At 31.1% G+C, this 26,421-nt stretch overlaps 2 protein-coding genes, 1 long non-coding RNA gene and 2 other non-coding genes across 6 annotated transcripts; 3 read left to right on the plus strand and 2 right to left on the minus strand.

The window, feature by feature from the left end:
• Positions 1-1,676: 1,676 nt before the first annotated feature.
• On the plus strand, positions 1,677-5,821 carry LOC111007555 (ternary complex factor MIP1 leucine-zipper protein). Of its 2 annotated transcripts, none has more exons than XM_022279957.2 (10): positions 1,677-2,101; positions 2,298-2,384; positions 3,042-3,158; positions 3,324-3,728; positions 3,829-4,208; positions 4,305-4,404; positions 4,494-4,553; positions 4,634-4,720; positions 4,814-4,942; positions 5,049-5,821. In XM_022279957.2, exons 1-10 carry the CDS (start codon positions 2,078-2,080, stop codon positions 5,364-5,366), a joined length of 1,707 nt encoding a protein of 568 aa, XP_022135649.1. In that variant the 5' UTR covers positions 1,677-2,077; the 3' UTR covers positions 5,367-5,821. The 2 variants fall into 2 exon arrangements, with proteins under 2 accessions (XP_022135649.1, XP_022135648.1); XM_022279956.2 differs by having other exon boundaries at positions 1,680-2,101; positions 3,820-4,208.
• Positions 5,822-7,163: 1,342 nt separating this feature from the next.
• Positions 7,164-9,912, plus strand: LOC111007841 (plastid division protein PDV2). Its single transcript, XM_088122412.1, has 2 exons — positions 7,164-7,649; positions 9,120-9,912. Exons 1-2 carry the CDS (start codon positions 7,383-7,385, stop codon positions 9,738-9,740), a joined length of 888 nt encoding a protein of 295 aa, XP_087978538.1. The 5' UTR covers positions 7,164-7,382; the 3' UTR covers positions 9,741-9,912.
• A 761-nt stretch (positions 9,913-10,673) lies between these two features.
• TRNAI-AAU (transfer RNA isoleucine (anticodon AAU)) lies at positions 10,674-10,747 on the minus strand. The gene has a single exon. It is a non-coding gene; the product is annotated as a tRNA-Ile (tRNA).
• Positions 10,748-13,754: 3,007 nt separating this feature from the next.
• Positions 13,755-15,347, plus strand: LOC148211670 (uncharacterized). The gene is made up of 2 exons (XR_015790178.1): positions 13,755-14,623; positions 14,722-15,347. It is a non-coding gene; the product is annotated as an uncharacterized LOC148211670 (long non-coding RNA).
• A 4,735-nt stretch (positions 15,348-20,082) lies between these two features.
• Positions 20,083-20,156, minus strand: TRNAI-AAU (transfer RNA isoleucine (anticodon AAU)). The gene has a single exon. It is a non-coding gene; the product is annotated as a tRNA-Ile (tRNA).
• Positions 20,157-26,421: the final 6,265 nt, after the last annotated feature.

Below are 26,421 nucleotides of genomic sequence, written 5' to 3' on the forward strand. Positions count from 1 at the left end.
GTTGATAGCTTAAACTTTTAATTTTAGCAAATTGAACTATAAATTTTGAATTAATTAGTGTATAGCTTAGTGGATGAGACACCTATCTCATTATTCGAGGTGAAGGTTCGGTCTCCATACATTTGGAGGGTTGGCTATACTTAAGCATCCGAATTCTCAAGCATTCTTACTTTTAAAATTTTGAATCCTCCTAAAAAGACAAATAATTCTTAGAAAGGTATTTGAATCACATGTTAAATTTATGTAATTGAGTTTAAAAAGTTGAGCCTAATTTTTGATATATGAATTTGTTTATTTTTCGCTATTAGATTATTAATCCCACAAACTACAAAGTTATGCAAATCCAATCTTAAAATATACCTTTATCTTCCACATCATGAACTCACGTACCAAATACAAATTACCTTTCGAACAACATATTACAGGACCTCGACCTTATTAAAATCACAAGTCAAACGTCTCGAAGAACATGTTTGAGTTATATATGATGCTTATCTTTATGGAAAGGAGCTGTTACACACAGCTACCAATGTGTAAAAAGAAAGCCAGCTCAAACTGGCTCAATTTTGGCTTTGTATTTTACAAATAAATAACAAAGAAAAAGAGATTAAAATGACTAAAATTTGAATGATTTGTCCAAGTCAGCTTGCTGTTTTCCCTTTTATCTTGTCACTTTGTTGTTGCTTGTAAGATTTACCTTTCAACTTCTCATCCAAAAAAGAAAAAAAAAAAAAAGAAAAAGGAAAAAATCCACCAACTGGTTTCCTTCTTTTAATGCAATGCAAAAAGCTTCAAGGCCAAAGCTAATGTGCCTTTCTAAGACAAGGGACTACTCGGACCAATAAAACTGGACATCTTTTATGTTTTTTGTCCTGTTTTTTGGTCTTTTCCTTCACCCATCACCTTCTTGTTCTTGTTTTGCCACTTCAAAAATGAAGATTCATACCCCCATTTATATCAAAAACAAGAATCTATAGAAATATGAACTAAAAAGATATCAATATGGACAAAAAAAAGTTAGCTTAATAGTATAAAAAAGATTGTTTAGTAGAGTTATTTGTTTCCTTTCCAACAAATACTTATACCCACAATTTAGTTTTTTTTTTTCCTTAAACAAAAGAAAAAGTCGCTTTGGATGGTGGTTGTTTAGTGTTTCAATCATATTTCAATGGCTTTCTTAATTACGTGCAAGGAATTTCCATCATCTCATCGAGTAATGGAAGCGAGTTAGAGTATGGCTTTGGAGTTCTTGGAGTTGAAGATCCATCGGGAGTCAAAACAAAAACTCCTGCTATCTATTGTACTGGACATTCGACCAAGTATTCGATCCTTGTCAAATCGTAACCAACCAATACCTTTGTTATTATTATTATGTTCCTCCCTCTAATTTGTCAAAAATTTAGTGGTGGGTTGAATACCGCAATGTTCGTAAAAATATGTTTGATTCACCCTCCTTTAAAAATGGGTTTATATGTTATTTTGACTTGTGATGAAAGGGGTGATTTCAAGGTATCAAAGTTTTAATCTTTACAAGTGACTGATCATTGTTCTCAAAAACCAAAACCAAAAAATGTTTTAAACTCAACCATTCGTATCCTTCAAACGTTGAAAAAAAAAAACCCAATTTTTATCTTTCTTGATTTGAATCATATAAATCAAAGTAAACCCCATTTGATTGATTTGTCTCCTTTGAGCAGTCTCGCTCCACCACAGTAGATTTCTGGTTTTTTGCCAACAGTGTTCATTATTCTCTCAACATTAATTTGCTTTGGACGTTTCGTTTGTGATGCTGCTTCTCTGTTTTGGCGCTTGTCGATATCTGGAGCCATTGTCGTACCGCATTTAATACTGTTTCAGTGCTTGTTTTTGAGATTGATTCAGAAGGAAGAACCCCATTTTTTTTTGTCTCTGTAATCCCAAAAAAAGGAAAAAAAAAAGTTCTTAGAAAGCAACTTTTTGGAAAACCCAATCGTCGAATCAGACTCTTCTTCTCCTTTGTTGCAAGTTTTATTGGTTCTGAAGAAATGAGAGAAAAAACCCCATCTGCTTCCTCCTCTTCTTCCTTCTTCCTCTTCTGATGGCTTCGTACCGACAAGGAATGGTAAGAACATACGATGCTTCTGTAAGAAGCTTCGAACCGTATTTGTTTTATGTGTCTTGTCTGCCATGGTTGACTCTCATAGAAAACATTAGCTCTTTTATGTAATGAAGTTTTTGTAGTACTGAAATTTACTGTTTTTCTACTGCTTATTCTGTATAAAGGGGGGGAGGTGTTTATGGATTCTTTTTCATCTTAGGAAATGGAACACGCTGGTGCCTATTTGGAAGCCAAGAAAAAGCAACTCCCTGATAGTCATGTTCTTCAGAATTCATTGAAACAGGAGGTATGGTGAAACCTTGGACTTGTCAAAACAGTTGTCTGAATAATCTACTAAGCTTGTATTGGCTCTGTCTTCTAGAAGTTTCGTTAAGGCCCCGTTTACTTGCCAAGAATCAGAATGATAAGAAATTGGAGTAATGTCTTTAAGTGAAATGGTTTTGTTGCTAGAACTTTTGATAGAAAGACTAATTCCAAGTGTGAAGCAGTTTTTGAGTCTTTGGAAATACTTTCTTGATATGTGACTGAAAACTATGATAATTTTGAAAAGTGCTTTTGATATGTAGCCAAACACATTCTCAATTGAACTTCAGGGTTGGATCGAGCTCGTTTTCGATATTCCTATAGCCTATACTTTAGTATTTAAAACACGTCTGTGCCTGCATCATGGATTATTTAGGAGTAATGTTTTTAAGCGAAATGGTTTTGCTAACACTTGTGATAGAAAGACTAATCCCAATTGCCTTATTAAAGTGCTTGTATGCATTTCAACATCTTTGGAGATAATTTTTGATATGTAACCAAACACTCCAAGATCTTTTATATTTTTGACATGTAACCAGACACATTCTCAATCAAATTTCTAGGTCAGATCGGACTTGTTCTTTTATATTCTGCAAGTTATTCTTGTATTTAGAACATGTTGTTTGCTCTTTTTCTGCAGATTCAACAGCTTCAAGAACAACTACAGAGCCAATTTGTCATTCGCCACGCCTTGGAGAAGGCAATAAACTTTCAGCCTCCCTCACTTGATTCGGCAACCGAAAGCTCGATCCCAAAGGTAACTTCCTGCCAAACTTCCTACTGATTCCTGTAATCTTATCTGGTTGTATTGTTGTATGTGGATCCTTGAGAGTACTCATATGCTTGACCAATTCATTTTGTTGTTCCATCAAATGCTTCAAGGTGATGTGTGCACAGTCTTACTAGTTCTCATCGATTTCAGGCTGCAATGGAACTGATTAAGCAAATCGCGGTCTTGGAGTTAGAAGTCGTTTACTTGGAAAAGTATCTTCTGTCGTTATACCGTAGAACATTCAAGCAACAAGTGTCCTCTTCTTCAACCATGGATGATAGACTTGAATCCTATTCTGGGCCTCTTTTTGTGATAGAGGGAGAACACAAACATTCTTTCATTCATTCCGACCATATCGTGTCACCTCAAACTTCATTTGGCAATCAATCAAAAGGAAGAAATGAAGTCGAGGAACCTGAGAAGCTGTCACACTTGCATCGTAGTTATTCATCTCTTTTGCGGCGATCACCCGGTTCATCTACAAACTACCCTCTGTCAAAGTCTGTGGCCAAAGCAGTAGATTCATACCATTCCCTTCCATTATCAATGCTGGAGGTAACTAACTTGATCTTGATACATCTTGGACAAGATGGAACTTAGAATATGCATCTCTTTCTCATTAGGGTATCTCACATTGTTTGTTCAGCAATCTCAGAGTGATGCTTCAAATTCTATGAGCCTCGGGGAGCATTTCGGAGCCCATGTACCTGAAAGAGCACCCAAGTCGCCGAACTGGATTTCCGAGGAGATGATCAAGTCCATCTCTTTAATATACTGTGAACTTGCTCAACCTCCTTTGATGAATAATCATAACAATCCTTCTCCAATCTCACCATTGTCATCGATGTGTGAGCTTTCTTCACAAGATCACTTGGGGAGCATGAGGAACTACGAGAAATCGTTCAACTCTAATTTCGGTAACCCGTTTCACATCGAAGAATTTAGTGTTCCATACTGCACAATGTTGAAGGTGCAATGGATTTCTAGAGAGAGAAAGAAGGACTCAGATATCAACCACATGCTCCAAGGCTTTAGGTGACTCCTAATTCAAAGAAACCAATCTGTTTCTTATGCCATGGCTTTGATATCCTCTTTATTGTTTATTGAAATCTCCACTTGCCTTGTTTTCAGGTCTCTTATTTATCGGCTCAAAGAAGTTGATCTCAAAGCGATGAAACATGAAGAAAAGCTCGCGTTTTGGATTAATGTACACAACACACTTGTTATGCATGTAAGTTCTAAACTTAGCATAAATTATATATAATTTTTCATTTGATAACATCATAAAGCTTACAAGTAAATGTTTATTATGTTCCACAGGCATATTTGCAGTATGGGATTCCCAAAAATAGTTTGAAGAGAACATCTTTGATACTCAAGGTGAGGATCTTCTGTTCTTTCAATCAACCAAAATAAGATGGCATAAATACTTCTTTCTCATTAGCTGCTCCACTTTCAAGGCTGCATATAATGTTGGAGGTCACATAATAAGTGTAGATATGATACAAAGCTCAATTCTCGGGTGCCACTTGCCTCGTTCGGGACAGGTTATTATAATCTCGGAATTATGTTTCTGTTATCTGAATTTGTATCATCAATGTCAGTTCATTCAATATCTGACTGATTTGCTGCTTGATTAGTGGCTGCACCTGTTCCTCTCTTCGAAAACAAAATTTAAAGTTAACGATGCTCGGAAATCCTTTGCGATCAACCACCCCGAACCTCGGTTGTACTTTGCTCTATGTTGCGGAAGCCATTCTGACCCTGCGGTACATTTAACTATGTTAAAACATTCTAGTACTGAAGTCAATCCAAGCTTCTAGCTGAAACCAGTTTCAGGACGGTTTTGAACTTGCTGCTTGTCGTTTTACGCAGGTTCGAATCTATACGGCCAAGAGGGTGAATGAGGAGCTGGAGGTTGCAAAAGAAGACTACATCCTTTCAAATTTGAGGACACACAAAGGGCAGAGGATTCTCCTCCCAAAGCTTGTAGAGTCTTTTGCCAAGGACTCAGGATTATGCCTGGAAGATTTGGAGGACATTGTGGAGCATTTAAGGCCCAAGGGGCGGATAAACGACATTCAGCAGCAGCAACAGAAGAAGATGTGGAAGAGTATTGAGCGGATACCTCACAACTTCACCTTCACCTATCTGCTATCCAAGGAATTGGCATGTCAGTCGTCCCTGTCTTGATAGTTACATTTCCAAGTTGGTTTGTTTTTCTCCACAGCTTTGAAATGGATGGTGCGAATATGAAGCCTTCCGAGGTTCGGTCTTGAAGCTACATCAACTCATCGTTCGATGTTTCGAGGCCCCAACCCCAATAGTTGAGGGCTACATCCATTTATGAGTCAAGATTGCAGCTTGGAATGACAGATGAATCATAAGCATAGCACAGCATAGCCGTTGTGGTTGAGAATAATTTTGAAAAAAGAAAAAAGAAGTGGCTTACCAAGTAGGCTCATGATTTTGGAGTAAAAAAAGCTTGAGCTTGCTTGGTTAGTCATAATTTAAGGAAGAATAGAAATAGGTTGTGATTCAACTTTCATCCTAAGATGTCTTCTGCTGTTGATGTAATCAATCAAAATGCTGCAATTTTTTGAAGATTTCCTTTGATTTTGACAATCTACTCTAAGAAGTTTGCCAAATGGTTGTTTTTTAAATTGAGTAAATTGAGGATAAATTGCCCAAATGATTTTCCTTTATCCCATAAAGTTGAAATATTATAATTAGATGAAATGGCTAATAATATCTTGCAAATGTTTCACTTTTTTTTAACCAAAAAACTGCACACTTTGAAACTTACATTTTGTCCCATTTGATGGTTAAACTTTTGTTTTATTCATATTTAATGGAAAAGCTAATGTGGTAAAGGTAATATTTGCATTTGATTTTAAAAATTACCTTTAAACTCTACCCTTGTTTAAAAAATATCTCTATCCTTTTAAACGTTCCAATACTATCCATAAATTTTCCTAAAAAGTAAAGATATGATAATCTTTTGAATGGAAAGTTAACGTAGCAGAATCTAAAACGACGTGACAATTAACGTGTAAACTTGTCTTGATTGAGTTTGAAAAAAGAGGAAATGTTGAAGAAACTATCATTTTTAAAAAAGAATTAGGGCAAAATTTGGTAGTTCACAATGGATGAAGAAATTTTTAGGGTAAAATTAAGTAGGTGAACGAAAAGTAAATGTGGAAGAACCTTTCATCTTAATTGTCATGTCGTTTCAAATTTTACTATGTCAACTTTCGGTTCAAAAGTTGTACTAAAAAAAACTTTATGTTCAAAATATTAATAGATGTTTGTTCAAAAGGTATTTTTGAAATGTTTATATGAAAGGCCCAACAACATATTGAAAGTTTTGAAACGAATCATAAAATTAAGGGATTTTAAAAAAAATCTATCTATTTTTTGTTAACGATTTCAAAAAATAATATAGTGATAGTCGTACCATATGAATATTACTTCTATTCATTATGAGAGACATCAACATGATTAAAAAGTGATATGAGATCTAACAATATTAAAGAATTATTTATGAAGGAAAATTAGGTAGAGTACAAATTTCTTTTTCATCTGATATAAGACTTTATTTTTAACACTAACATGTGAGGGTAGAAGATTCGAATTCACGACCTTCTAGTCAGACTTAGGTGCCTTTAATCGTTGAACTATTGATCAATATAAGACTATATTTGAATCTCGACAAAACCATATTTTATATAAATAAATGAAACTCATTAGTAATGAGTATGAGAATGTAGTTGATTTTTATTTATTACTTTTTCTTTTAGTACAACATGTGGGAGTGGGGTAGAACTCACAATCCGTCGGAGATATATGTCAATTATCTTGATTATTTATTTATTTATTATTTTTGAAAACGCAAATGTAATTGAAATTAAATCACTAAAAAGAAGTATGAAATTGAAGTGAACAAACTACCGTAACTGTTTTTCATAAAACCATAATATAATATACAATTTGTGAAGAGAGAGAGAGAGAGAGAGAGGGAAAAAATCGGCCTCGAAAGTCGAATCCCAACAAAGAAGCACCCGCCACAGAGTCATGGCTTGGCCGTTCTGTGAGACCATTTCCTCCATTTTCATCGATTTGATTTGATTTGGTACCCCATCCCCACTTTCTGAACAAACCCTAATTCCCCATTATCGTTCCTCAAAACCCCTCTTCGGTTGGGGGAAGATGGAAGAACATAGCACGGCTATAATTTTGGCCAGAGCAACGGAGCTCAGGCTGAAGATTAGAAGCTCCGTTAACACCGCCACCACCGCGAGTTTGACGGTTAATTCCCGGGATGATCGGTCCGCCGAGGGTGAAAATGGGGGTGCCGGATATGGCGGCACTGGTCCACGGCGGACTGAGGCCGATGAGGAAGATGAGGAAGCGGTGAGACTTTTGAATGTCTGCGATGCGCTCGAGTCTCTTGAGAATCAGCTCTCTTCCTTGCAGGTTTGTGCCCTCGAATTTGATAACCTTGAATCGATTTTCATGAATGAAGATTGAAGGACATGTTTCGATTTAGTCGACTTTCTTTGTCGTTTTCATTTTCGCAATGATAATGTTGAAATTTTCTGCACCTTGTTGGATTGATGAAGACCTGGTTGATTCTGTTGATCGACAACTCTAAGTTGCTCTAGTAGAATGGATTATATAGTTCTGAAATACTGTAAAAAGGAAATGCTAAGAGACCTGTAGAGAGTTTTTTTTTTTTTTTTTTCGGATGAATGGAGTGTCACCACAGTCTTTACATTATGGTCATGGCCCATCCCATTATTCTGGAAGATTTTGCGCACCCAATGCCAGTTTGGAAGATTGAAACTGTTCCTAAACGTATGCTAGCTAGTAGTCTGGAAGCTTGCATTTATATACAAAAGATCAACGTGTTTTATACTGCTAAAAAATGAATGGGCAGCATGATTCTTCCTCAATTTGAACAGCTTATTTCATTCATTTGCTAATGATGCGAGTAGCTGGCCTGTTGTAGCTGATGGATTTGGTTCTTCAAGTTATGCAACCTTATGGGTTTGTTCAAACGCAACACCCCACTTCACTGGCATCTTTATTGATATTGCTTGGAGCTCTGTTTTTCAATGAGTCAGTATCAGTTATTTACCCAGCTGTTATTTATTCTGAGGTGTGTATGCACTTGCCCATGTGAGCTTGTGCTCATTACGACTATTTCTCCTGGGCACGATTTCTCTGCGTTGTCATCGACACAGTGTGCTCGATTCCATCTTTTTTTTTTTTTTTGAATTGTGTATATTTAGTTTCTAAGTTTATCAAATTCTCAGAAACCTGGTCCTTTACTGTCAATCAAATCTAGTGTGAGTGTTAAACTTTTGGTGAGATTGCCCACATATAGATATTGGAAAGGTTCTGTATATTAAAAATCCAAAAAGTACAAGGAGAGTGAGGATAGGTTTACACGAAAGCATCAAAGGGGACTAATAAGAAAGCTCTCCACCTAGCTCCATAGAAAAACAAGAAAACGAGTAATTTAACAAAATTAGGTAGATAACTCCATTTACTGCCGTGCCGATTGTCCTATCATGATTCGCGGAAAAGCTCTTTCGCGCAAGTCTGGATTTCCTTCTGGTGGCTAAATGTTTCCAAGTTTGGCGTGGTCTCTTTTTGGCTCAATTCAAGCACCTGCAGCAGAAGCTGTAAATTTATCTCTTAATTTTGACCATCCATATTCTCTACCTTTAATTTGTAGTTTTAGAAGCCATTTTCAACAAGAATCTGAAGTGGGACAACCATAAAATGTGTATGTCCAATATAATGGACCTGGAGCGAGACTAGATTTAGGGTCGGTGCTACAACGTTTGTAGCATGGAGGAAATATTATTTCATAGAACATTGTAATGTACTGGAAGCATGCATTTAAACCTTCTAATACTTCTATCTTCTGATTTGCAGGATTTACAACAACGACAGAGGTACGAGAAAGAAGCTGCCCTTTCCGAGATCGAGCATAGTCGCAAGATTTTACTAGATAGTCTGAAGAAGTACAAAGGGGTGGCTTTGCAAGCGATACATGAGGCTTCAGCTTTTGCTGGGGAGACAGTGCAGTACAACCGGGATCTAATGCTTCCTCCATATGCAAGCTACTTACATCCCTTCCCTTCTGGACACAAGTCTGTGAGTAATGGGCTAACCGATGCTGCGACAAATAAAGCTACAAAGGAACCCAATGAATCAGAAAGAAAACGCTCAAAAACCGATTCCGGGAACTCGAGGAATGGATTGGGATCGTTGGTTAGTATAGCTGCAAAATCAGTGATTACCATTGTTGGTATAGTATCCATACTGCACTTGTCTGGTTTTAGACCAAAGTTTGTGAAGAAAGTTGCTGCTTTGAAGGTTTTGAACCTATTTCGACAGTCTGCAGCTGGAGGCAATGGATCATATAATGAATGTCCTCCAGGTAAAATCCTTGTAACGGAAAATGGGGAGGCTCGATGCATCGTGAAAGAGAGAATTGAAGTTCCATTTTCGTCGGTTGCAGCTAAACCAGATGTAAACTATGGATCTGGGTAACAGTTCAGTTCTCATGTGCTTATGTGAGGTGAGTTTTTCAGGGTCTTCGATTATGCCAAATTTTGATTTTCTTCATTAGCCTAGTTGCTCTGCATAATTTTTTCGTCGACCTTGTCATATGACGTACAATAATAGATATATTCTAATTATCTGCCTTCATTCTCTGATAAAAGTATTGCTATACCACAAGATCATACAAAATTTCGCTCTTCATCAACTTAACAATCTGCTTGTTAATCTCTAGAAATAACTGAAAGATAGGTGGACGATATCTAAAACAAGTTGGGAAAGCAACAATTTCGTGGTCTAATCGTCAATGATGGCTATTATGAACGAAATTACGACGAGTAGAACTAACATACAAAGATGATACTTAGAAGATGAGAAATTACAGGTCGGTCTGTCTGTCTTTGTAATGCAGCAGGGAAAGATTTGACCAACATATCAGGTGTTATTAAATTTAATAAAGTAGACATTTCACAAACAAGATTTGGCTATGGTGATTAATTTGGACTAAAAATGAAACTATTGATATTGATGAACCAACTGAGAGTTGTAGCTCATGAAAACTTGTATAGTTTGGAATCATAACTGCTACGATGATGGAAATTGTATAGTTTGGAATCATAACTGCTACGATGATGGAAATTGAAAAGTAAAACCCATTTGTAATTCAAATTTGAAATATTTTCTTTTCTTTACTCATCTTTCTATGTCATATAAAATAAAGGGATCACATAATTTTATTAAGGGGTGCTTCAATATTATATTTCAATGAGTTGAAAACTGTTTCTCATGATATAATTGCAGATAGAAAAGGTATCCAAAAATCCAAAGAATGCATATATGTATGTATTTATAAGATTTGGTATAGAATTAGAACTCGTCAAAAAGGTATTGCATTGGAAAAAGTTAGAAAATAACAAAAAAATATGGCCCATGCAGGTGTCGAACCTGCGACCTTCGCGTTATTAGCACGACGCTCTAACCAACTGAGCTAATAGGCCATTTGTTGATCCAAAAAATTATACTTTGTTTTCTGTCATATTTTGTTTCCAATTTAACCCGAAATATTTTAAAAGTTTCAATTTTAGCATTCGTGTATTAAATTCACAAAACTTTAATAAAATGATGATGGTAATGTCAAAATAAATATTATTAATTGAGTTTGCAAATGTTTTTACAATTAATGAAACAAACATATTACTTGTCCCATAAATAAACTTATTGAATTTTAGTTTTGGATGAGATGGAAGAATTAAAAATTTCTCTTACCTTCCCTAGAAGAAAAAAAAAAAGTTTCCTCAACTAGATATGTGAAAAAAAAAATATAATTAAGTTTTTGTTTAAGTATTAAAATAATGTTCTGACCATGCTTTAACTTTTCAATTTACAAAAGGAAAATTGAAATGAAGGGTTTGTAACTAAAAAATTTGGGACATTGAAAACAAAGATAGTTAAATAAGTTTTTTAAAAAAAGTTTTTGTTTTCATTTAAAATAAGTAATTTTAACTTTTATGTCTAATTGAGTTTTTTTTTTCAAAATATGTTAAATTACGTTTATATTATGGAATATATTTTTTTAATAAATTTAAATTTGTAACCCTAGACTTAAATATATGTCATAAAAAACTCTAGGTTAAATTACGTTTATATTATGGAATATATTTTTTTAATAAATTTAAATTTGTAACCCTAAACTTAAATATATGTCATAATTTTTATTACTTTCTAAAACAAGACACAAACACCAAAACGAGTATAGCTCCATGGTAATTCACACGACACACAGAAGAAAGTTATTGAAGACCCGTAGCTCAGTGCAATCTGGGTGCTCCCAACCCTTAGGCCGTGCATGCTCAGTTGATATTCTCAGTCGGTGAGGAGATGGGAAGAGGGTCAGCAAGTCCGCTGCTAGAATGCCTTTCGAATACGACCACAAGCTAAGGGTGACAGTACATATAAACTAAAAATTAGCAGTAGCTCACGAGACACACACAACGGTCAACAGCAAACCGTAAGTTATTGAAGGAGAAGATCAACCCATATCAGATCTTATAGCAAAGCAAACTTAGAACATTCTTGATCGATGATTCAGATTTCAGAGCAGAGGCGAGGATGGCGTTGGAAGTGGATCTTCCTGTCTCCAATGTCAAACTGGGCGTTGAGTCCAGAGTGGGCAATGGAACCCAGAATTTGAACCCCGAAATTTGGAGTCGCTGGCACTATGGAAAGGCAGTAAATGGTGCCTGAATCTTCTGGTTCGAGTCTAATAAGGATTTGGTGGATTTCCAGTGGCAGCTCTCCACGAGCGTCGAAGAGGAGCGTGATTTGAGGAACCGAGACCAAAGCGTAGTAGCACAGCTCGAATGGTTTGGGGGGGGGGGGGGGGGGGGGGGTGTTTCCACTGGGTCCAACGGCATTTGCTCGAAACATTTGAGCACGTACGGTTCACATTGGGTCCAGGTAAAGCTTGAGCTGGTGTAGGCTATTCCTACTACAAGTTTTATCCACAGATGGCAAGACAAGATTACGTGGGTTTTGGTGAAGTATGATTTTTATAGAAAGTAACCAAACAACCACTCAAACACACTACACAATAATGTTACAAGTACAACGTGGTTTCAGTAAATACCAAGTTGGTAGAAATGATCACAACGTTTTAGCTTATTTAATTTCTTTCACTTAGTTTAATTGGGTATTAGTAGGACGACACCGTTTTATATGTTTGTTAGTGGGGAAGTGAGGATAATCTCGAACTCACAATCTTTAGCACAATGCTCTTCTCAAATACATATTAGTAAACAAGAAAAAATTGAAAGTAAAATTGACAACCTAACCACCACGTGATGTGGTTTATGAATTTGCAAAATTGGAATCTCCCATTACTACACTCATAAAGCAAGTCCTACACATTTAAGCAAACTTCCCTCCCCTCCCTTATAAATCATTAATTACAAACAATTACAAGAATATTTTAGTCTTCTTCCAAAAAGAAATTTCCATAAAACTTCCTACGTCCTTATCCTCATGCTCAGGCCTCAAACTTTTCTTCTCTAATTAAATTAAAGCGTATGGGTATGATTTCATCAAAGAGACGTGACAATTAGCTCTTTAAAATTAAGGTGGAACAGTATGCAAAAATTCAAAAAGAAGAATTTTCTCCTAAACTTCAAGGAACCAAGTATTTTTCTTTATAGAAATTTGCGGTAATTTAATTTCTTGGTTAGCTGTTAATTGGCTATGACTATGATAATGTGAACATCATAATATTCCTCAAATTATGAGTAGAGATCAAATAGGTTATGGCGGGGATGGAGAACATTATGATTTATAAAAAAAAAAAAAAAACTAAAGAAATGAGTTCTTTTTATTAATAATGCTTTTTAATATAATATATTAATATGAATGATTTTTAAAATGTATAATCAATCATAACTTGCCATAAATTCAATTAATTGTAAAACTCGTACAATTATATGATCTACTCTTATGATTTCACATATAACAAATATATATATATATATTTTATAAAATGTGTTGTATTAACAAAGAAGCAAAAAAATTATATAAATCTGATATTGTTCCTTACCCTCACGCCTCATGTTAGCTAATAGGTCATTTAATGATATAAAATTATTTATTTTGTTATTAGTCGTGTTTTTATCATTTTTTAATTTTCGTGTATTGAATTTCTTAAATCAAATTTTATTATGACAAAAGGTTAAACAATTGTCGAAATGGTGATATGGTAATGTCAAAATAAACTTTATTAATTGAGTTTGAAAATGCTTTTATGTTTCAATTTAATGAGAAAAATATATTACTTGCCCCATAAATAAATTTGTTGAATTCATACAATTTAGCATATAGTAACATATTTGGATCCGAAACCTGGGTATAGTTCGACTGCTTAACGTACTTATTTTTGATAAAAAGAATAGTGAGTTGGATTTCTCACCTCTAATATTGACAGATAAAATGTATGTATATATATTTGAAATTAGAGCGGGGAATTTCAAATCAATTAATAAAAAGAAGGAATGTCCATGTCCCACACCCATGTGAGTACATTTATAACTAAAGAAGAAAACAAAAAAGAGTATGTTAATAGTATGGTAGGTGGGTGTGAAACCCTAATAATTAAGGATCTTTTGCTTTTTTACCCTATAAATACAACTTAATTGTGGGTTTGTGTAGGTTGCAAATCACAACCATCATATTCTTTTTCCACCCGCTCTTTCCCTCACTCTCTCTCCATGGTGCTCATATTTTTATTGCTAATTCTCATGGTACCGTTCGTCTGAATTCTCCATCGGATGATAGATTCAAGTTTGTTGGTGACGAAGGGAACAAAAGTATGGTTAGTATGTTTTCTCGGTCCGACGTGAGTAAGGGGCTATATTTTGTCAAAGTGGGAATGTGGTAGGAATAACTCAAGCATTAGCTCGACCCAATGGTGCACAAATTACTTTCCGCATAACTCATAAAAATAGAACCCGATTGACTCTCCACTTACATTTGTGATTTTGCGGAATGAATAAAATTCCCTACCTCGACGTGTGCTGACGATGATGGTAGCTTCATGAATGCAACAACAAATACGGGATGTCAATGGTGCCTTCAGATCCGAATGTGGATTTCACCGACCGCGAGTATCAACTGAGCATGCAGGGCGTAAGGGTTGCGAGCACCGAAATAGCGATGAGCACATCGGGTCCCATCCTCATTCCTTCCTCAACGGCACTGGCCTTGTTCCGCCTACTGACGGATGTGATGTTCACTCAGATGACCATGACTCCGAATTTTGGGTTCAAATTTTCTAGAACTCAACGTACAGTTTGAAATTGGTGAGAAGAGGATCCAGTTCCAACGCCATCCACGTATGTTCTCTTTACTTCTTCTTCTCTTATCTTGGATATTCAATAATTTTAGTTAATATATATGTCACTCTCACCTTTGTCTTACAACGATTCCTCAGTTGAGGATGGGCCCGGTGTGCTTAGCGCTATCTCGGTGCGTCGATGGAGTCCACATTTAGATCTGAAGGTACCATTGGCATCCTGTGTTTGTTGTTGTATTCATTAAGCTACCAATCAGTACACATCGAGGTAGGGAATTTTATGCATTGGGCAAAATCACAAGTGTAAGTGAATGAGGCAATGGGTTTAACTTTTGTGAGTGCTATAGAAAGCGATTTGTGCACTGCTGCGCCATTGGGTCCAGCTGAAGCTTGAGCAATATTCCCACCACTTCAAAGGGGCGCTAACTGATTCCCACTTTGGCCAAATACAGCCCCTTGCTGACATCGGACCGAGAAAACATGTTAACCGTATTTTTGTTCCCTCCATCACCAACCAACTTGAATCTATGGTCGGAAGGAGAATTTAGGAGAGCCCCATGATTATTTGATTGCCCGAGAGAGTGAGTGAGAGAATAGAGGGGGTGGAAGAAGAATATGATGGCGTTGTATTTATAGGGTAAAAAAACAAAAGATCCTTAATTATTGGGTTTACACTAATTTCCTCACATTTTGAAACAAAAACCATGTGTTACTGCTGCCAACTTAAATTAGTGAATATGAAAGCAAGATTATTCTTGATTCCATTAGGGTTTCACTACTCCCACCTACCATACTATTAACATACTTTTTTGTGTTTTCTTCTTTAATGTATTATAAATGTACTCAAACTATTTTAAATTAACATACTTAAATTCAGTTTAATTTTGCTAAAACTTTGGTCCCAAAACTATTTTATTAACTTGATATTTAATTAACTGGCTAGAATTTTGATGAAAAATTAAAGGAGTAAAAAGAAAGATAACCACCAAAATTAAAAGCAGGATTGAATTTATGAAAAAATGTCCTAAAATGGGTCTATTTAGCTTTTTCTGAAACATAGAATTGTATAGTTTTTAATATAAAATATAATTAATTAATTTTAATGTTGTTTTTTGGTTGAGTTGGAAGAATAGCATTAAATTTGAAAAAGAAAAATAAAGATAGAACACAAATGTTTGAATCATTTTAGAAATGTGGTTTTAATTTCGGGTTAATGGTGGGAACAACACGGCTGTGTATTTCAATTTTGGAACCATCATTGTTCTAATAGGAAAGTTTTTTTTTTTAAGAAAAGTTGAGGGTAGGATGGAAATTTCTAATATCGAAGGTGGGTGGACACAAGGTTTTAAATGTCGAGAAAATGTCGGGGTCTCAATTTCATAATATAAATATCAATAAAATGTTGTCGACGAATATTTCAGTAAAAATTAGAAAAATTAAAAATTCGTAAAAAATATTTAAATTAACATATTAACATTTTTCTCATTTCTTAATTAGTTAAAAATAATTAATATTAATTATATATATATATATATATATATATATATTAGTGACATTTTGTTGATATTTTTTATATTTTGTCGATTTTCTTCTACTATGATGGAAATATTGATTCATCCTTCATGTCGATGTCGAACCCATGGAAACATGGATATATTGATGGAAACGTCCACGTGTCGACGAATATTTAAAACTATGGGTGGAGATCCATTCCTAAATATTCCTATAAACTTTTTAGTAGAGTAAATTGGAGGGAGAGATTGAAACTCATTAGTCATAACCTTTTGGTCAGATGATAAATACCAATTACCGCTAAGCTAAGTTCATATTGACTAAAATAAATTAAAGAAAAACTATATTGCAATTTTTTTCTTTTAAATAAATATTACTTATTAAAATTTACCTTTTCTTAATCAATATTAAAATTTACCTTCTCTCCTAAAATAAAATAATTCTTAATTCTTAAATGAATAATTATTAAAAACTATACTTTTTTAAAAAAATTGTAATTACTAAGTATTTTTTCCTTTTAAATAATACTATACTTACTTTATTAATATAATTTATTTTATTTACTTCAATTATAAATTAAAATTCTATCTTTTTTTTTTGACAAAATAAATTAAAATTCTATCTTCCTCCCCAAAATAATTTTTTTTAAATGTTATTTGGCACGAATTTAAACATAGTCAACTACTTAATTAAGGCATCAATATCCAATCTATAGTCATAGAGACACTATATATATACACCTTAAAAAAACAACATGGTATGACTACATCTCGTCTCTAAAGACAACATATAATGCTATATATATAGGTCATCTCTTGAAAAAATAACGACGCATTATTTTTTAAATAAGTTTCTAAGTAATATTATTTTATTGTTCAGTTTGATCATCTTTCGTAATACTAATTGGAACATTTTAGTAATATAGTAATATGGTACACCATTCAATTTAGTATTCAATTACTGTTGTATTCTTTTCTTTAGTTTTCTCACATTTTATAAATATTATTTGAATATCAAATATATGATATTCTTATACATACTTTTAGCATCGTGTCAATTTTTCTAATCTTTGAATTTTGAAAAGTTTGCGTCTCTGAAATTTTGATTTTTACTTTTACTCCATTTAATTTCCCTATTATATGTGACATATTATATTCATTAGATCAATTTTGACTAAGTTAAGTATGACATAGCAGACAATTAGACAACTAATAATCATGAAATATATATATATATATATATATACACACTACGCGTATACACATATATATATGATTTGAAAGACTCTTTTTTCAATTTGGTTTGGGTTTACAAATGGCATTAGCCTATGTAACCCTAAAAGTGTTTATGTTAATAACTTGAGCTACAACAAATATAACCAAAATCAAATTAAGTTAAATTAGAGTCTATCTAACCCTAAAATATAAATTTAAAGACTTATTAGACATTTTTTTAAAATGGAATGATTTATATATTAGTTTGTGAGAAAGATCACGAAAATAACAAACATATAAATTAAAATGATTAGTATTATAACTCAGATGTTAAAGTATTTATCTCCGACTAAAGAATCACAGGTGCGACCTTCGCGTTATTAGCACAACGCTCTAACCAACTGAGCTAATAGGCCAGTTGATAAATTAATTATCTACATTATATTTTATTAAGACAAATATTGTTCTCATGCATGTGGTGTTTAATTAGATGTTTTCTTAATACAACAACGTATCCCGGTGGAGATTCGAATTCAAGACTTTTTTGTTAGAGATATATGTCTTAACAGCCAATTGAGTTATGTTAGGTTGGCGCCTAAAAATATGTTTTAGTACCTAATCGTTTAATAGTTTTTCTTAACTTATTTTCTAACTTTTTTTTCAAGTTTCAAATTCGTCTATTAGGTAAGGAATGTTTTTTAATAATCAAATAAAACCAATAGAATAAGATGTGAAATTTTAAAGTTATTAACAAATTTGTAAAAAATGGTAATAAGTATTTTATTCATTGCAGTATGCTCGGATTAGTCACTACCCTAATCATTGATTATTAGATACTAAACATTTGCTACTTTTCCATATAACGATGAAGAGAATTCCCAATCAATGAACGTCACAATTTTGAAAAGATTTGTTTTTTATCTTTTTTTTTTTGGTACAATACTACAATTTAAACAAGTAATAGTTGATTGTAACCTAGAAAAATTATTAATCTCTTAAGAGTGAACTTTTTATGCTTTTAAAAAAATTTTAAGTAAAACATTTATTTTGTAAACCATTTTAGAAGAAAACTAATTAAATGTCACCTAAAAGCAGCATTTTTATGTATTTTTTTAATTTTTTGAATCACTTTTGATTATAATTGAACAATTTTAAAAAGTTTTTAAAGACCACTATAAATAATTATAACCAAACACTACTATTTTTTTTATTTTTTTTTATTTTAGAGGTCAAAACACTAACGATTTATTATTATTATTATTATTGGAATCTACTTATCTTCCTCTTTGTAATATATCTTTTTTTTTTCTCACTCTAAATGTATCTCTTTCTCTCTATAAAATTCACGTATCTCAATTTTTTTTTTGGAAATATTAATTTATCATTCTCTAACTTTTATTCCTCTAAAATTTATCTCCCTTATTATTTAATTCTTTTTATTTCTAACTATTATTTATTTCTCTAACGTTTCTTTCTCTACCTTTGTAGCAATTACTTTATTTTATCCCATGTTTCTAACATTTGATTTTTAAATTGCTATATTTACAAATATTATTTCCAAGTAATTCAAAAGAAAATTTTAGTTCATGTGTGCCACAAAATTTTTTGTATCAAAAAAAAAATCAAGGGGGCTTTGTGTTCTTGTTCAATTGTAGGTATATGGGCCATGGGTTATATTAGGACCTACAAACTTGAAAGCCCAATAGCTGGAAAGAGAAAAAAGCCCATAAACATAATTGTGGATCCTTAAAACTTGGAGAATTTTTTTTTTTTTTTTTATCTTGATTAAGCCTATCAACATTAATCTTAAACTTACATGTTAATGAATTATAAACTTGAATACGTGATGCAATCAATATCTCATCAAAATTAATTTTAAAATAAATAAATAAATTCAACATGAGCTAATTAGTTCAACTAATCCAGATATTAGTAATCTTGTCAAATATTTGGATCCTTGCCCACCACTTATTTACACTAAAGACGACTAAAAAAAGCTCATAAACGAACTAATAAATCCGATCAAATTTAACGAATAAAAGATTAAAATAACATGCTACAGAATAACAGAAGTGTCAAACTAAAGGAAGACAATATCTGAATTTAGCAAATTTAAATGGGTAAAATGTAAACTTAACCAATCCAAAATCCTAAGGCACCATTTATTTAAGTATAAGTCTTAATTTAATGACATTGAAAATTTAAGCATGAGCTACCGATCTGAGTATACTATATTTTTATTATTGTTTTTAATTTTAGTATGGTATTACACTTATCCTATGGTCATGAAAAGAGAAGAATATTCGATAACAAAAGTTGAAGGAAACCTTATCCCTGAAATTAACTCGGAAGTGAGAAATACCATTTCAAAACCCCAAAGTGAAATCTAAGTTATAAAGAAACTTTACACTACTCTTAATTATTTATTATCATTCCATGCATCATAATACACAATAATTGAACCAAATTCCAATGTAATTTTTGGAAATTTACTGTATCATCCTTTACCAAAACTAAATTCTAACTCTGCCACTATTCCTAAAACTTTTTCAAAGTAGTATACTTTTGTCCATTTCTATAATCAAATACGGGCTATATTATCAATTTAATATCACTTGAGTTTAATTTCAATTTGACTTTATATTTTTAAAAACTGTCACAAAATAAAACAGTAACAAAAATTAGATTTCAATCTGGCTTTATATTTTAAAAAACTATAATTTGGTTAAATCTTACCACATTAGTGACGGGAATAATTAAAACAATAACAAATTGGCCCATGCAGGTCTCGAACCTGCGACCTTCGCGTTATTAGCACGACGCTCTAACCAACTGAGCTAATAGGCCAATTGTTTGATCAATTGTTTTACTTTCTTTTAATGAAACAGGTATTGTTCTCATAAGACCACTAGAGTTAAATAGATGTTTTAGTATTTAAGATTTGAGTATGATTTTTCAATTAGTTTCTAACTTTTAAAATGTTAAAATTTATCTCTCTTAAGCTAGGAATGTTTTTCAATAACTAAAGACAAAAAATACAGAAGAGGTGAAGTTAAAACTTTTACTATCAAGCAATATAAACCAAAGTGTTTTTTAAGCATTATCCTTCAATAAGAGCATTAAAATCCTAGTTGGAAGAAGAAATAACTCAAAAATAAGAAAAACATAAATAAATATACGAGGTAAGACATTAGAAAAGAAATCAATCACAGTTAACACATGAAATTATGTCTAAAAAGAAAAACACATGAAATTATATATATACCTTTTCCTTTCTATTTATTTATTTATTTATTATTATTATTATTATTTTTTGCTTTTATTAACCTCTAACCTCTTCTCCGAGTCTTTGACAAATAATTTATATTTTTTCTTATACTGTGAACTTAAAAAAAACACTCGTGAAATTAAATGTTACAAGATCAATCAACCTATTATGCCTATTATAATAATTTGATGATAATAAAAAACTATCATTTTAAATAGTGGATTTATTTAATACGTACATAATAATATTAGCTCCTTTTGCAATTACTTTATTTTATACCATGTTTATAAAATTTAATTCTTAAATTGCTACATTTGCAAATATTATTTCTAAGTCATTCAAGGGCTTGGGCTTTGAGTTCTGGTTGAATTATAGGTGGGCCAAGGGCTATATAGGACTTACAAACTTGTAAGCCCAATAGCTGAAAGGAGAGAAAGCCCATAAACGTAGATAATTGACCCTTAAATTTTGGAGGAATTTATTTTTTTAACTTTCGTTTAAGCTCCTTAATTTTAACTTTAATTCATCTTAAATCACTTTCTAAACTTGTACTAAAAATATATATAAAAAGAAATCCAAACTTGAATAAATGGTCCATAGCTGATCAAAGCTGAACTTAAAAAATAAGAATAATAGAGTCAACATTAACTTATGTCAATTAGTTAAACTATCAATCTGTCAAACAATTTTTTTTTTAAAAGGTAAGGTGTAAGTTCAACAAAATGTTTATCACACCCCTTATTTACGTTTATGTTTTGATTGGTTGACATTCAAAGTTTATGTATAAGCTATCAACCAGCACAAAAAATTTTTTTTATTGTTTTTTATTATTAATATGTTTTATATCATATTACATTTATCCTATAGTCATGGAGGGGGAAGAATATTGGCTCATAAGTGTGGAAGGAAACCTAACCTCTAAAATCTTACAACTTTGATCCAATAGTATACAAGACATTGGATTTTGATGGTTACAACTCAAGAACAAGACCAAAATAAATGACGAATTTCCGTGCTGAAAAAAGATTGGAGGTTGGTTTATAAATGAAGATAAATCTCACTTTTAGAATTTTCTTATAAGACGGATCATTTGCCACATTTATTATATCTATGTTCGAACTCAATTAACCCGAGCTTGTTCTGATACCTCAAGTAGAATTTTTTTATTTTTAAGAATTATGATGAAATAAATATATAATTTATTTAAAAATTATATATAATTACGAGTAAGTAAATTCAAGAGAACATATTAAAAGAAAAATATATATAAGGGCAAATTACACTCTTGATGCTTGAATTTCAAAATCCAAAATGAAGATTTAGTTTCTATTTTGATACCTAAAATTTCAAAATGAAGATTTCAATTTCAATCCCCTTCAAGACAATTACTCGTTGAGGTGTAATTTTTAATTGACATTATAATGTTTATTAATATTATATTATTTTTAAGCTTTACGTGACTTTTGATTTTTTTTTTCTCTTTCTCCTCTCTTCTCTCTTCTTCCCTTCTCAAAGAAGGATACATCATCTCGAATCACCATTACTCATTGTTGCTCATATTGCCATTCATTGTTCTAAATATGAAAGAAAAAGGCCAGGTTCCAAATTTGGTATGGAACAATGGTTTCATTCCATAAAAAATATGGAGATAGGTCTGCATAAGAAGTTAAAAATCATGGTTTAATAATTTGAGTACTTAATATTAATCTCAACGACCATTTAGATCTATTTCTTTGACTTTAAACTTTCTAAAAAAATTAAAAATCTTCGACTATAAAGGTTAAACTGTTACTTTTAAATCAGGGAGGCAAAATAAAAATCAAATCCAAACTTCATAAATCAAAATTTTAATTTACCAAGAAAATATATATATATATATATTAAATACCATAAAATATTCACATCCTCTGAAACTAAAAAGGAGAATGATTTTTCTTTTGTCGTTTTACTAAGAATTTAAAAGAACAAGAAAAGAATAGAAAATAAAAAAACCCACCACAAGAAGTCACATCACATGACAACCAATAATTATGATTATAATTTAGTTTGACCCCTTAATATTAATTAATATAATAAATTATAAATTTCATCCGTAAACTTAGATAAGTATGTCTATTTAAAACTTAAAAAATGCCAATGTCGTTTTTAAATTCACTTTCTTTTATCATTAATATCATTAACTAACTACTTGATGATATAACATATTTATTAAATAAATATTAGTTTTTTTTTAATTCAACAGATAAAACATAATTCGAATCTATTACCTTTTGATCTAGAATATATACTTAAATCAATTTAGTTATGTTAGATTATCAAATGGTAGTTGGTTTAAGTGATCTACCTACAGTGAAAAAAGAAAAGGAAGAAAAAAAAAAGTAGAGTAAGCATCTACAATAAAGCAGCACAAGTCAAAGTCTAGACCATTCATTTTCTACCACTCGTCTTTTATGTTATAACAAATCAACTAATATTTATTTAATTATCCTGTCATTATAACTAATACATAAAATCAAAATTTAATATTCAGAATTATAATTATAATTTTTTTAAATAGTTAAAATATGTTTGATAATCATATTTTTTATTTTATGTTTTTAAAAATCATGCTTGATTTTTACCTTTTTTTTTTTTCTCTATAAGCTTTTCACATTTTTCTAAACACCATTGAATTAGACAACTTTAAAAAATAATAATATTTGTTTAAAACTATTTTTTTTTAGTTTTCAAAATTTAAATGAGATCTTAAAAATGTTTTTAAACGGAAAAAAACAAACAAATAAATATATAGGTGGAAGTTTAGGCTCAATTTTTTGAAAATACCGAAATGGTTTTCAAAATTGGCCATATTCAAATTTATAATTATATAACTGACTTTTCTAATTTAATATTATGAATATGTTGCGGGAGAATTAAGATTCTTAATAAATTGTTTAAAGTTTAATTATTAGTGCTGACATGGCATCTTGTGGGACGAGCATAATTGGGGGGATTGTCACGTTGTTTTAAAATAAATTAATCCTTAATTGAGATTATGGTAAAGTGACATTTAATAAAATATTCAGAAAGGAAAAAAAGAAAAAGAAAATAAACAAATTTAAAATATCTTTATAACGATTTTAATTTTTGTCATTTGTTTGTACTAAAGAAATATATATATTTTTTGTCATTTGTTTTTATCATAAAAAAATAAAAATTGTTATTTGCTTCCGAAAAATATGGCAACAAATTTATCTTATACTTTTCTCTCTTTTTTTTAAGTCATTTTTCTCTCTTTGTTTAGTGTTTTAGTCAATAGAATTTTTTTAGTACAAAAATATAAGAGTGAGAAATTCGAATTCTCAACCTATACATATGTTTTAACCGTGAAGTTAGCTAGTTAATAGAATCAACTATAATTTAATATTTAAAATTAAAATTATACTTAAAGATTCTACTAAAAAAACTATAATCTAAATTTTAAAAACTTTAAAAACATTCTCAAAATTTTGTTTTTGAAATATGATTAATATTTTAAAAGTCAAGATTTTAGATAACTAAATTGTCAGTGCACATATTAAATTTTAAAAATAGTATGAAAAAAATATTTTTAGTAAATGAGACTAATTATTTGACTTTGATTTTAAATAGTTCAAATTTTGTTAATAACGAATTTATTTTAAATTCTATTTCTAAAAGATCTTGCTCATAATTAGTAAAAATATATTTTAGATGTGACAGAGAGTTGATGAATAGGTATTGAAATAAAATATGTTATGTAGTATATGGTAAGGATGCAACCATCTGAAAATAATTAACTAAATTATAGAAATTAAATTAAAATATCTAAATTATAGAGATCAAATTAATTGAAATTAAATATAAATTATAGGAACTAAAATAGTAATTTAACCTTAAATTTAACACACAAATAATTGATGTCTAAAGTATACTTATCTTACCAATAAAATATAAATGATGTTCACCCACTCTAATCAAATCTTAAAATATAAGGTATATTTCAGAGAAATTTTGATCTAGAAAACGTCAAATAAGTGGAAGAACTTGCAAAATAAAAGTAAGCATTCTAAAGAGTAAGTTAGTTAAGGTCCGATCTATCTTGTCGCAGGTCAAACAATCAATTTCGCGTACTTACGAGTGGAGTGGACGATGGGAACCGTCATTCGACCACTTTGCATGTCTCATGAATATAATGATTAATTCCATTATTATGGTAGAGGGGAGTTTAACGGTTGTGCATCAATTGTCTGCAAGTCTTGGTTTGATCGAACTTTAAGAATGAATTATAGGTTGGAGTGGACATTTTCAAAGTATTGTACTCTGGATTTTGTGTAATCCATGGTGGATTTGTGTTGTTTTTTGTTAATTAAAAATGAAAATAAAACTTTTAAAAAGATTAAAAATACTTTTAAAAGATATCACTTCTTTATATAATCCAAGTGGGTGAGTTGGATTAGGCAAAGTCTCGAAAAAAGAAAAATGCTTTATTTCAAATGTCAAAAGGCTAGCCATTTTAGTTTCTGCAATTTATATATTAACTATATCATATCAAATATTTTTTCTTTAATAAGGTCCTAGAAATTCGACATTACAAATAATTTACAAACGTGGCCCATCTGACATTTTATTTTAAAAACGTAGGAATTTAACAAATCGCATAAAGTTTTGCACTAACCACGTAATAGTTTAGCATATCAAGATTTAGAAACTGTGATAGATTTAAAAACATTATTAATTTATTTTATGCACGTTTAAAAACATTATTTTGATTGAAAAGATAGGTTGAAATTTTTTATATTAGTTTTTCTTGCTCGGAGAGTGCAGCTACAATAATTTACCCTCCTTTTATATTTCTTTTCTTTAATATGATAATTAACCTTCTTTATGAGATTTTTATAAATAATATTTTTATTTAAACTTATTTTTAAAATAATACAACACTAATCAAATTAAATAAAAAAATACTTCTTTTGAAACTTATTTCAAAACTAATGCTTTTGAAATTGTTGAGCCACCTGGTCTTCAGAGACGACCATCTCATTTTAAGCAGTTGGTCGTCTCTCGACCATAATGACGTGGTGCCAATAAAAAAATTAAGACATGTCTCTTGAAGAGACGGCCATTTGTTGGCACGCATTTTGTGGTCGTTTCTTCAAAAACGACTACAACAACCTTAATTTTTTAGGAAAAAATAAATATTATTATATATTATATATTAAATAGTAGAACTTTTTATTGAATATTAGTTAGTTGTGCAGGGGATTTTTTCAACATTTTTTTCATTCGTTTTGTCGGTTTGAGCTTAAAAAATTGCGTTACTTTTGAAACACGGGTTTCCAACATTTCCGTGTTGAGGGCATCCATTTTTTATATTTCTGTCATTCATTTTTTTCTCCATATATTTTTTTCATCAAAATCTTTTTATTTTTTCTCAAAAAAATCTTTACTTTTATTTTTAAAGTAATAATTAAAATCAATTAATATACTCGTCATCTAATAAGCAGCTTTATGCTATTAAATATACTTGTACATTAGATTTACATGTAAAATAAATTGCAATTAAATTATCTAATATCTCCATTTATTTCGAATAGTTTGAGGGAATTACATTATTAATATTATTTATTATCATAAATATATAATTGTAAAGCAATCTTTTTTTTTTTACAACTAATATACGTGTGATGTTTTTCTTCTTAAAAAAATATAATATGATAATAGGATAAATAAATTTCACCCAATATTACATAAATTAATATGAATTAATTTGTTGAACGAAATAACATATAAAAAAATAAAAATATTAAATTGATTCAAATAAGTCTATTATATTAAATGAGTTTA

The sequence above is a fragment of the Momordica charantia genome, assembly GCF_013281855.1.
Source record: "Momordica charantia cultivar OHB3-1 chromosome 4 unlocalized genomic scaffold, Mcharantia_2.0 BLBB01000004.1, whole genome shotgun sequence".
Taxonomy (NCBI): Eukaryota; Viridiplantae; Streptophyta; class Magnoliopsida; order Cucurbitales; family Cucurbitaceae; genus Momordica; species Momordica charantia.